Source organism: Lynx rufus, unplaced genomic scaffold (assembly GCF_022079265.1).
Source record: "Lynx rufus isolate CCGP_SWC_20201006 ecotype Redwood Valley unplaced genomic scaffold, mLynRuf1.p SCAF_10, whole genome shotgun sequence".
NCBI classification, from domain to species: domain Eukaryota; kingdom Metazoa; phylum Chordata; class Mammalia; order Carnivora; family Felidae; genus Lynx; species Lynx rufus.
The window spans coordinates 73,152,352-73,164,677 of NW_025814824.1; the positions used below are offsets into that span (position 1 = coordinate 73,152,352).

The window sequence follows — 12,326 nt, forward strand, 5'->3', positions numbered from 1 at the left end:
AAGAGAAAGGCCCATAGATAACATTGGTTCTTAAGCTTGAGGGCTTGTGAAAACACCAGTTGTTGGTCCCCAGCTCTAGAGTTTGATTGGGGTGGAGCCAAATAATTTGCATCTCTAACAGGTTCCCTGGGGATACTGAAGCTGCTGGTTCAGAAACCACACTTTGAGAAGACCAAAGGGGTTAGAACCTCTGTTAGAAGAATTGGTGACCTGGGGCAAGTGGAGAAGGGTCAAAACTGCCACCTTAGTGACAAATTGAAAAGGAGCCAGTGCTGGGGCTTTGAGAGCCCAGCTCAGGTTAAAACCCACAAGCGTATGGTGGGTGAGCGGGAGCAAATAAGGACATGTTTCTGGATGCTCCAAGCCAGCTTTTCAGGAGCAGGAATGGAGCTGCCAATGATGAGATTCATCCGGGTTGGGGAGCCGATCAGGGGCTGGGACAGGAGGCAAGGAGCCAAGAGGAAGGAGCATAATCGGTGAGAATTTAGCAAGGTAAGCTTGGCCTTGAACTCCACTTCCCATCCCACCTCCGCCCGTGTCGTCTGTCTCAGGGAGAGGCTCTGCCTTCTTCCTAGTTGCCTGAACCTCAAATCTGAGCATTCTTGCCTCCATCTGCCCCACCCTCTGCAGATCACCTGTCACCAACTCCTGCTGACCGCCAGCTCCCAAGGATTTCTCTAAGTCCCTCTACTGTTCTGCACCTTCACATCTTATCCAAAGTCAGTCCGCCATTGTCCGTCACCTGGGTTACTACCAGACTCTCTGCTCTTGTGTCCTTTCTGCAAGTCTTCTCTCTCCTTCTGCCCCTTCCTGCCCCAGTTCATTCTCAGGGATGCCAGGACGCATTCCATACTCCTGCGTGAAATCTTCCACCAGCTATCCCTGTTACTTTAAAGAGAAACTTTCAGGGCGCCTGGGGTGGCTCAGTCGGCTAATCATCTTGACTTTGGCTCAGGTCACGATCCCATGGTTCATGAGTTTGAACCCCACATCGGGCTCTGTGCTGACAGCTTAGCCTGGAGCCTGCTTTGGATTCTCTGTCACCCTCTCTCTCTCTGCCCCTCCCCCTGTTGTCTCTCTTTCTCTCTCTCTCTCTCTCTCAAAAATAGATAAACATTAAACAAATTAAAGAGAAACTCTTTTTAAGGCTCTATATGTGTATTGTTGTTTCTCCCTACCACTCCAGTCTCCTGGTCTTGATTCTGTCCTTTTGGTACCTGTCCCTCCCCCCCTCTTTGCTCCCCTTATATTGAATTCCTATATCAAAAGATATTTTCACCTTCAGGCCTTCCAGCTTGTTATTTCTTCTGCCTGGACTGTCCCTTAACTTCTGGCCTGGGTGACTCCTTATCCTTCCAGGGTTACCGTAGTCCACTTCTTCTGAGAAGCCTTCCCTGCTCTCCTAAACCTGGTTAGATGCTCCCTTATGCTAGCATTTATTATAGGATATGTGGTTGCCAGCTGTTCTGTCTGTTCCACCTGCTGGACAGAACATTCTGTCAGGGGATGAGCAGTCACGTGCTTGCCGTATCTCAGCACCTAGCATGGTGCCGGGACCTTAGAAGACATGCCAGAAAGGCTTGTTTATTCCCTGCAAGAGATCAGAGGTGTAAACTCTCTGAGCCCAAACGCTTGGAGCTTGAGATGCATTCCCTAGCTTTAAGTTTTACCCCAGTATAAGAATGCCATGCCTGTAGTTATAGAGGGAGTCTGGCCGGGGAAGAACGATTCACACGCATACAGTAAATGTTGATTTTATTTGGAGGTGAGCCTGTTTTTCTGTGTGTAAGTAAAATAGTCTGTAAAAATAGGTACCTCAAAATAAGACGGCTCTTAGCCTATCTCCTCTGCCCTCTCTCTCCACACCACCCACTTTGGGAAGAAGTATTGTTGACTGAAAATATGCCATATAATAGTCCACTAAAGAAAGTCGTTTGATATTTGCTTCTTAAAAACAACAGTAATGACGGCAGTAAAACTACCCTGAAGCCAAGAGCCTCAGCCCCAAATCTCTCCTGAGTGTTCACAGCTAACAAGGCCTCAGGGAAGAAAGCTAAGTTTTTTTCAAGGTTTTATTTTAATTAAAAAATATATATATATATTGGCTGATGTTCACTGTTGGGAGTTCTTACAAAGCATCCCCTCTGTGCTCCCTCTAGGCTGTTGAAAATGCATGCTTTGGCTTGAGTTTTCCTGGGGGACCCCCAGCACGGCACCCAGGTGACTAGTTAGTGGTACCTTAGAACCAACTCCTGGAAGAAAAGGGGCTGCTGTCTGAAGCCCTTTATGCGTCTCGTGTGACTGCGCACGGCCCCCTGCATCTAACCCTTGGAAGTTCACCCTCTACTGTCCCCAGAACCTAACCTCTGACAGGGACGTCTGAAAGCTGAGAAAGTTCTATCACCAAGAAAGTGCTTTTCCCCACCCGCCAGGGACCCCTGAGCCAGAGCAGCTCATGCCCAAGCCAACTCTGGCTGGAACCTGGGGTTTTGGAGCAGTGGCTTGCTTTGGTCACTAGCACCCAGTCCCTTCTGTTGACTTCAAAAGAAGCCATTGCTGGTATTTTCAGCTCCCGTCGGTCAGCACCTTCATTTCTCTGCGATGTCTCCGTATTGCAGCCATGAGGCTTGTTTGTAGGCCACGATGCTGTAAGAATTACAAGACAAACAGTTGGAATGGGGCAAAGGGTGTGCCTTTTCCTTCCCACCAATGGCCGCCTTTTTTACCACCTATAGACTGAGAGGCTCTGACCATTGTCCCCAGAATGTTGTTCTGAGTGCAGAGATGGCCCATTCCAGCCCTATAATATCTCAAGCCCTTTGCATCTACATTTTCCTTTTCCTGAAATCTCTCTCCATCTCACCACTGCCTGATGAACTCCCACGTGTATTTCAAGATCAAAATTGGGCTAATCCAAGCAGAATTCGCTGCCTCATCTTCTGTCCTTCCATAGCCCCTTTATCTGTTCCATAAATTCTCATTACATTGTTTTCAAATATTTGTAAAAAAAAAAAAAAAAAAGGAGGCCTGGGAATTAGGAGCTCTGACTTGAAGTCTCGGATCTGTATGACCTTTGGCATGTCCTTCCACCTCTGGGATCCTCGGTTTTCTCATGCTTGAGCTCTAGGAACCTCAGTTTCTAGGCTACAGCAACCTCTTCCTGGCTGATGGTCAACACCTGGAAGCCGCTGGATGGGGTGCCAACTTAAGTCCAAACCTTCTAAGGGAAAGCTTTGCGGGAACTTCCAAAATCTCTGATGTCCCACCTTCCATGAGTCCCAGAGCTCTATAGGGAGGAACACGCACTGTACTTGAGACAAAACTCATTGTATTAAAGAGCTGGCAGGAAAGTCCAGATGTGGGCCGACACCAGGTCACAGCCCTGCCTCTGCGGCTGACCCCCACTGTAGACCCCAGTAGCAAAGCCAGGTGGCGATGGCCAGCCACTGCCTTCATGGTCAGCCGACAGGCAGCTCTGGGATACGGATGGCCAGCAATGCTGGCTAGTAGGTGCCACACCCTTCCAACAGATCATTCATTAAACAAATACTTTTTGAGTACTTCTTACAGGCCAGCCTCTCTGCTGGACACAGATGATATGTGCTGAGCCAAACGGCCATGGTTCCTCCCCTCAGGGAGCCTACAGTCTGGTAGGCAAGCGTATGAAAAGATAACCCCTAACCGTCAACTATCAGGCTATGAAGGAAAATGGAGGAAGCTTTGGGAGCATATGATAAAAGGACCTAATTTAGATTAAGAAAGGGATTTGTCTCAAAAGCTTTTTGAGAAAATGCTGCTTAAGACCACATCTAGTTGGGTTAAGAAGGAGGCATGGGCGCAGAAGGGGGAAGAGCATGAGGGGTCGCTCCTGGGGCTGACACCTGGGGTCGCGGAGGGTGGTTAGTGACAGAAACAGAAATTACGGAGGTTGGCAAAGCCAGGTTACAGAGGACCTTGTGGTCCATGGGAAGACGTTGGGTTTGTATCCTAACAGCGGTGAAAGCCAAGAGCAGAGCTTTGAGCAGGAGATGATGTGATCTGTTTAAACACTTGAAGGAAATTGCTCTGGGCACCTGGTGGAGAGAGGATGGGAGGGAACAAGAGTGGACATGGGAGGAATGGTCCAGAGGCTAATCCGGTCGTTCAAGTGCTCTGGCCTAGGGGTGGTAGCAGTAGTGATTTAAAAAAAAAAAAAAAAAAAAAAAAGGATGAATTTGAGGACCGTTTTGAAGGTAGAGTCAGTGAGGCCTGACGGATTGGAGGTGTGGGAGATGAAGATGAGGGCAGACTTTGGTGACGGTTCCTCCCCCGGGTGAGTGGTGGTGCCATTTAGGGAGGCGGCAAAGGCTGGAGGGGGAGCAGGCATAGGAAGGCGTCAAGAACCCAATTTTGGAAACTCAGGTGGTAATTTGAAGTCTTGAAAGTGCTTTAGATTGCTTCGAGAGAGCATATGAAGCGAGAACCCAGAGCAGAGCCCCAAAGAATCTTCCATTTGGAGGTGTGTAGAGAAGAAGTGATGAGGTGCTGAGAAAGCCCAGTGACGGCCAAGAGTGAGCACGGGTGCTGGGGCCGCGGAGAATCACGTGGGATGAGATGAGGGCTGAGCGAGTCCACTGGATCCAGCTTTGAAGAGTGGTCGGCGGCCCTAGTGAGAAGAGCGCTGCTGGCCGAGGGGGGACCTCGGACGTCTGGGCTGAGAAGTGAGTGGGCGGTGAGGACGCAGGCAGCAGGTGCACACGAGCCTTTGCAGAAGCTGACCGTGAGGAGGAGGTTGGGGAGAGAGAGAGGGTGGCGCTCGCGTGTCCGTTCCGGTAAGAATTCAGGAGAGCGCAGCCAGCCCGAGGAGGGAGCTCTCTAAGGAGACGGCACAGGTGGCACCCTGGCACCTGGTGACTCTACTAAGAAGCAGTGCGGTGTAGAGGATCAGAGACTGCCTGCGTTCAAATCCTGTCTCTGCCACTTACGGGCTCTGAACCTTTGACAAGTTACGTGATACCTCAGCGCCTCTGTATCCTTATTTGCAGAACAGTAATAGTAATTACGTCAGAGGGCTTTGGGGGAAGATTAAATTCATTAAAACATTTTAAGTAGTAGCTGGCACATGATAAGAGCTAGTTACAGGGTTGCTATTATTATTACTAAGAAACAGGTGGGGAGGGAGGAGAGGGATAGAGTGGCAAGTGGGTTGAGGATGGGCAGAGCCAGAAAGTTCTTTCTTCAGCATCTCCCAACTGCAAGAGGAGCAAGAGGGTGGGGCGCCTGGGTGGCTCAGTAAGTTTCTCATCTGACTTCGGACAGGTCATGATCTTGCAGTCCGTGGGTTTGAGCTCCGCGTCGGAGCTGACAGCTCAGGGCCTGGAGCCTGCTTTGGATTCTGTGGCTCCCTCGCTCTCTGCCCCTCTCCCACTTGTGCTTTGGCTCTCAAAAAAGAAATAAACATTAAAAAAAAAAAAGAGGAGCAAGCAGGAGAGGGCAGGTTCTCACAGTCACGTGAAATGGGCTCACTCTGGTACCAGGCAGGCCTGGGTCACGGTCCCTTCTGGCAAGCAGGCTGTTGGCAGCTCTGACCCAGGGACCCCTCCTCCCCGCCTTCTGCCTCCACTGTGTCCTCTGCCTCCCTGCTCTGACATGCCTTCCTGGGCTTTTATGTCATTGGAACGTAGCTTTTCTTTCTGTGGTTAGAAAGCTCTACTGGTTTTCCCTGTCGCTGTCACTTGATGATTGATGGTTCAGCCTTGGCCTCTTCTAGCTGTAAGAGTTTTTCAGGATCTCGTTTATTTAGTGACTTCACGGAAGGGAAAGGTAATGGAAACACTCCCTTTATACCAGAGTCCTCAATCTTGGTTGTATATTCGAATAACCCGGAGAGCTTTTAAAAAGGCCTGGGCCCAGGCTGCTCTCCCGATCAACCGAGTCAGAATCTCTGGGGGTGGGATCCAGACATCAGTGATTTTTTCAGCCTTTCTAGGTGATTCCAGCATACAGCGAATGAGGCTTTATTTGCACATGTGTCTCTTTACTGCTGAATGGCCACAAGACAGGGAAATAATTAGCAATTACTTAACGTGCCTCATTCACACAAGCACTCAAGTACTTACTCGACTGATACAAGATTCTGTCCCTGCATCTGTGATATAAGACTCTGTGCACGGAAAGTATGGCCAAGTCCAAGTGCGTGTTACACAGCGCACTGGGGTGAGACGTTCAAGGGCGGCCCACCTCCTTCATGTGCCCTGAAGTCTCTTAACAAAGGCACAGGATCCCACTTAGTACGCACACGAAGCAACGAAACTGTGGGAAGGAAAACGACTGTTGCTATTTTCTCATGGCTTTCATTTGTTCGTTTATATCTCTAGCTGTGCCACCCATTAGTCAGACTGGTTTTCTTTTGTTTTCCTTTGTTTGTTTGTTTGTTTAGGTTAATGAGAATATTTCGCCCGTGTGCCAAATAGGGCTGGGTAAACTTCCAAGTGGCATGGCTACTAATCCATTACTCACTTGGACAAAAAACTGGGGCTCCTGACAGATTTGCATTGCGTGCTAAGTCTTGGTAGCTAAGCCCAACCCATTCAGCCAAGACTCGCATGAAAATAGGGGCACAGGAAAAGGCCTAAGGGCTGGGCAGTCTGAGGACAGGTCCGGCTCAGTCCCACACCTTGAAAAAATGAGAACTGGGCCAAGAAGGCCCTCATAATCATGCCGCTGCTTACACAGATTCTCAGCTGCTTGCCTGCCTTCCTTCCTCCCTTCCTTCTTTCCCTCCATCCCCCTCCATCCCCCTCCCTCCCTCCTTCCCTTCCTTCACTTCAAATCTTTCTTTTCTCAACTATGAAATAGAGCAAAGAGCCTTCATTATTGACGGCTTCTGTCTAAGGAGGCTCAACCTTCTATGTGGGCAGGGACCTACATTATGATGTGATGTGAGAATTCCAACAAGGGTCTTCCCCCCATCCACTTCCCACTTCTTTCAACCTGCCTTCAGTTATTTTCTATTCTGCTGCCTGTAATGCCACCATTATTGATGTGTAGACTTCTCTGTGCTACCAGGCAGACCCTTTAAAAATGCAAATCTTTGGGGCGCCTGGGTAGGTAGGTCAGTAGGTTAAGCTTAAGCGTCCGACTTCAGCTCAGGTCATGACCTCACAGTCTGTGAGTTCGAGCCCCTCGTCGGGCTCTGTGCTGACAGCTCAGAGCCTGGAGCCTGCTTCGGATTCTGTGTCTCCCTCTCTCTCTGCCACTTCCCTGCTTGCTCTCTGTCTCTCTCGCTCTCAAAAATAATACACATTAAAAAAAATTTAAAAAATTAAATAAAATAAAATGCAAATCTTTATCAAATCCCTCACATGTTACGGTGGGTAGGTTTATTGTATTCCTTTCTCCTCTGGTGGGAGTGATACAAGCCTGAGAGGACCTCACTAAAGGAGAAGGGGTAAACAGGCCTAAACAGGTTGAAGCTGTGCTGTCTAATGTAGCGGTCACTAGCTATGCCAGCCGCTCAACACCTGAAATGTGTTCAACCTGGATCCAAACTGAGATGTGCCATCAGCATAAAACACGTACCAGATTTCAGAGACTTAGTGAAAAAAAAACAAAAACAAAAAAACAACTCATTGATTAATTTTGTAAATTGATGACATGTTGGAGTGGTATTTTGGATATGCTGGGTCAAGTCCAATGTGTTACTAAAATTAATTTCACCCGTCTTCCCATTTTTAAACATTACGAGACAGTTTAAAATCACATACATGGCTTGCTCTTGGGACTCACGCTGGACAGGGCTGGTCAAAGATCATCTTGGTGATGTCCTAGGCTAGTGCTCTTACCGTGGAACCAGACTGCCTCTTTTTTTTTTTTTTTTTAACGTTTATTTATTTTTGAGACAGAGAGAGACACAGCATGAACGGGGGAGGGGCAGAGAGAGAGGGAGACACAGAATCGGAAGCAGGCTCCAGGCTCTGAGCCATCAGCCCAGAGCCCGACGCGGGGCTCGAACTCGCGGACCGCGAGATCGTGACCTGAGCTGAAGTCGGATGCTTAACCGACTGCGCCACCCAGGCGCCCCGCAGACTGCCTCTCTTGGGCTTCTCCAGCCTTCCTCCTGCTTGTTATCTCCCTGACCTGAGTGTTCTTATTTTACAAATGAGACGACTCCCCCACAGAGATCAAAGGAATTGCTCAAGTCCTACCAGGAGCTCCCACAGTCCAGGGGCATGTGAGATTCCGGGGCACTGCCAGGTGCCCAGCCCTTGGAGGGCGTGGAGAGAATGGAAGTGAAGTGAGGCAGGATGATTCTCCTCTAAAAGGACCTCAGAGAAGACGTTGGAGTGGTTCAAGAGGATATCTAATCCCAGCCTCTAATCAAAAGGAAGTATAAAACTGCCAGGAAGTAACCAGCTGATTGTGGCCCTCTATTCATTATTTACGAGTTCGGGGGTTTCCCAGATTGGCAGATTATTAGCTTGGGAGAACAGGAGGACTTCTTATTTATGGGAGAGCCCCCTCAGAACCCACTGCATAAATGCTGCAAATAAATAATTCTTTATGATAATAGACTGGAGAGGGTCCAAGAGGCCCTGACCTAAGCCCAAAAGCCCCAGCCCAAACCAGACTCTCCTTTCTTACCCAATCGGGATGATGGCCAGGAAGGAGAGAAAGGAGGAGAGAGCAAAACAGGTGCCCACGAACTTCTCCATGGTGAGCTGATAGATCTTGTTGTACACCGTGGACGTCACCACCCCAGTCAGAGCCAGGGACAGCTGCAGGATGACGAACACCTTTCCTGTGGAAGGGACAGAGGTTACCAAGAAGATATGTTGCTGTCCCTTCCATTTTAGCTGCTAGCCGAGTCTCTAGGGAGCTCTCAGGAGACTCCGCATCCTTCCCAGGGCCGCCTCTCAGTCTTGGCTCGTTCCAGCGGGACTCCTGGCTCCGTCAGCTGCATCTTCCTGCAGCCTGCGGGTAGCAGTGTCCTCCTTTGACGGTGGCTTTTCAGTGACCGACTTTCTGAGTCTCTCCCATCCTCCTGTTTTCACCCCCTCTGCTCTAATGGACACCGGAGTGTTCCTAGAGTATTCAAGGCTGCTTCTGGCACCGTCTCATGGGCCTTTTGCAAGTCCGAACCCTATGCCTCAAGCCAAGCAGCTCTGAAACCGGCCGGGCAGAGAACTTCTGAGAGATTCCTTTCACTCACCATAAGAGGAGTCCTTTATGAGTTTGGACATTGCCGATCGGATGGTTGTGACGGGGATGAGAGCGAACAGCATGACAGCTCGAGCTGGAAAGAAATCACAAGAGAACACTCCTCGTCGTGTCCAGGCTTGGCCAAGGAGTCAATCGGAAAAAGCAAAAGCCTCACCAGGAACCTCCCCCTCTCCCCACAATCCCCACGGGCTTGCCCCACAGGGAGTGGTTTTTCCGCCTGCAGGCTGACACCCTCTCCGGGGCGGGCTGAGCCCCTGAGCTCTGACGGTGCCATAGATGCCGCAGACCCATCTGCGACGTGGCAGGGCACAGCTGGCACGGTGACGGGTAGTGAAGGGTGTCTTCGTCGGCAGAGTTACGTGGCATCTAGGGAAGTAGAGCTGATGTCACGGGAGTGACTTTAGGCTCCTCTCCTTGTCCCTGGGACAGAGGTGTCTTCTGTCGCCATTCATGAAGCCCTCTGGTAGACAGTGCCAGGAACTTTGGCAAACTGCATCCAGGAGTGTATACCACACGTACAGCCGCCACCACCTTTCCTTCTCACATGCCTTATTCCTAACCCCAATGTGCTGTGTGTTTAAGTGTGTGTGGGGGGGGGCGGGGGGGGGACGGGGGGGGACAAAGGTAGAGGTGGTGGGAGGGGAAGGGGAGAGGGGTACTCTGGCTTTCGCACGTGGCCCGTTTATCTGGGAGTCGGCCAAACCTAAGTTGCCATTTTGTTAGGTGTCTTCTGAGATGTGTGACCTCAGCCAAGGGAGAGCCTCTGATAACCGTGTAGAGTTGTTTTTTTCTAATGTGTTAGCCACTGGCCACGTGTGACTATATGAGTTAATTAAAATCAAATCAAGTCAAATTGAAAATTCTGCTCCTCAGTTGTGCCAGCCCCATTTCAAGTGCTCAATAGCCACACATGGCGTGCGGCTGCTTTTATCAGACAGACCAGATTTAGGACATTTCTATCAGTGTAGAAAGTTCTATTCCAACATTGGTCTAAAGAGCTCTCTGCTTGTGGTTGTCCGACCTGTGTCCTCGGGTGGAAACTTCATTCTGCTTCCTTGAAAGAATTTATTACATTGGTTGTGGAAGGCATTTGTGCCTTTTTTAATCCATTTTTGAATAGCCCATGCTTGGCCCCAAATGACTTTAATTAAGGGACCTTTTCAGCCTGATTACCTTAATGTTTTATCCCTTTAAAATTGGAGAGAAGAAATCCAACCCCGTCTCCGAAGGCCAACCTGAAACCTTCCCTCCTGACCACGGGCCCACCGACCAACCTCCGCTGACTTCCTAGAGCCACAGGCATCACTCGAGGCCACTTCGGCGGGTAACACAGATGACCCAGTAGACAGTACAACTCAGATGAACTCAACTGCACATGATCCTGTCTCCCTCGTAACTTCCTAGGCAGGGGGTATGGCCTGAGCTGGGGACACCCGGACCACAGCATCCCTGGTGTCGGCCCCACGACTCAAGGGGCCGGCCGTGTCCTCGTCCTGCCTCCCCGAGAATGCCAGACTCACCGATGTAGAACATGTATGTCTTTTTCACGAAAGCCAAGAGGAGGGCTCCCGACCCAAAGGAGACCATCCCAATCACGATCATAGTGGTGTCCCGGAAGCAGCGGGAGAAGAGCAGGACGCCCAGGAAGCTGGTGATGAAGATGGTGTACCCGGCTGCCATACCATAGCCCACCTGCACTTGATTCCACCTGAGAGGCTCTCTGAGCACAAAAAGGGGCATCACGTCCACGGTGCCCACCACTGCCAGGTCATATATGACGGCACCCACAAAGAGCAGGGCGATGACAGTCTTTTTGGGCACTGCTTTCCCGGGAGATGGAGGGTACCCCTCCACACCCTGCTTGTCTGACTGATCGGGATCCAGGGTACGATACGTGCCAATTGTGCCTGACACCGTATCCACAGCGGGGAGTGCCGTCCTGGGACTGGCCGTCGACTCGGGGACCTTCAGTACCAAGAGGCTGTACACAAGTGCAAAAGTGGCACAGCTCACGCTGCAGGCCGTCAGCACCAGGCCCTGCCCCGAGTGGTGCCCAGTCATCTGCTTGAAGAGGTGCCCCGAGGCCATGCTCCCGCAGAATCCCGCCAGGCCCAGGATCAGGTCGAGGAGGATGAGGCGCAGGGAGCGGCGGTCCTCGGAGGAGCCGAGGGATCCCAGGGCCATGACGCCCGACCAGAAGGCGGAGAAGCCGCCGCACAGCCCGTTCAGCGCCGCCGCCCCGTACAGCACCTCCACGGGCCAGTCCAGCAGCACCTTGAGCAGCAGCCCCAGGCGGGAGAGCAGGAAGCCCAGCAGGGACACGCAGATGGAGATCTTGCGGTGGTAGCGGTCGCTGAGCCAGCCCAGCCCGTAGGCGGACAGCAGGGGCGTCAGGCCCGCCACCAGGTTGTAGACGATGTAGAAGTTGGAGATGGCCCTCTGCTGTTCGTCCTCCAGAGCGTCCCGGGGCGACGGGCTGGCGCTGTGGTTGGAGGAGGCCCCGGCTCCGAAGGACGCCTTCACCACGAGGAGCAGCCCAGCCTCGTAGAGGGAGGCGGCCACCTGCGTGGACGCCACCACGGGCTCGATCAAGGTCCTCACCCGGAGGCGAGGCAGGGGGCCGCTCCACGGGCAGGTGGCCTCGGGGCCCATGAGGGCTCTCGGAGACGGGCCGGAAGGGCTGGCCGGACTCGGTGCGAGCGCGACTGTGCGCCGTGCTCCCGGGTGCGCGCGGGACGGGGCCGAGCCGGGGCGCGTGTGACAGCGGCCGACCCTGTGCCGGTGACCCCCGGGCACGGCCACTCCTCCCGGCCTTTTAAGGCCGCGCCCCGCCCCCGCCCCCGCCGGCCGAGCAGGGCTAGCGGCCGCCCAGGAAGCCGGGCGCCGGGGAGCGCACCGCCCGTTTCGGCCCCCCGCGTCGCCACCCTCCGGTCGCCGCGTCACGCTGCTCCGACGAGCGCGGCCGCCTGACGAGGGCCGATTGCCCCACAGCCAGGCGTGCCCCGACCTTCCCCTAGCTTGTCCCGGCGGCCGGGGCTGAGACCCCCCCCCCCCAACCCCCTCCCGGCAGGGAGCAAGATTCCACTGTTTCTGGAGGGCAAGTCTGGGCGCGTGGTGGGGAGGGC

At 52.3% G+C, this 12,326-nt stretch overlaps 1 protein-coding gene across 1 annotated transcript; it reads right to left on the reverse strand.

The window, feature by feature from the left end:
* Positions 1-1,738: 1,738 nt before the first annotated feature.
* On the reverse strand, positions 1,739-12,006 carry SLC46A2 (solute carrier family 46 member 2). Its single transcript, XM_047068078.1, has 4 exons — positions 10,722-12,006; positions 9,191-9,274; positions 8,623-8,779; positions 1,739-2,646 (listed from the first exon to the last, which is right to left on the reverse strand). The coding sequence occupies exons 1-4, from the start codon at positions 11,851-11,853 to the stop codon at positions 2,589-2,591; spliced, it is 1,431 nt and encodes a 476-aa protein (XP_046924034.1). The 5' UTR covers positions 11,854-12,006; the 3' UTR covers positions 1,739-2,588.
* Between the last annotated feature and the right edge of the window lie 320 nt (positions 12,007-12,326).

Excerpts from the sequence above, each read along its gene's own strand:
- SLC46A2 (XM_047068078.1), bottom strand. The coding sequence starts at position 11,853 with ATGGGCCCCGAGGCCACCTGCCCGTGGAGCGGCCCCCTGCCTCGCCTC. Across the intron at positions 8,780-9,190 it reads CATAAAGGACTCCTCTTATG|GAAAGGTGTTCGTCATCCTG; the intron begins GTGAGTGAAAGG and ends TCCCTTCCACAG. Across the intron at positions 2,647-8,622 it reads CTGGCCATCATCCCGATTGG|CATCGTGGCCTACAAACAAG; the intron begins GTAAGAAAGGAG and ends TAATTCTTACAG.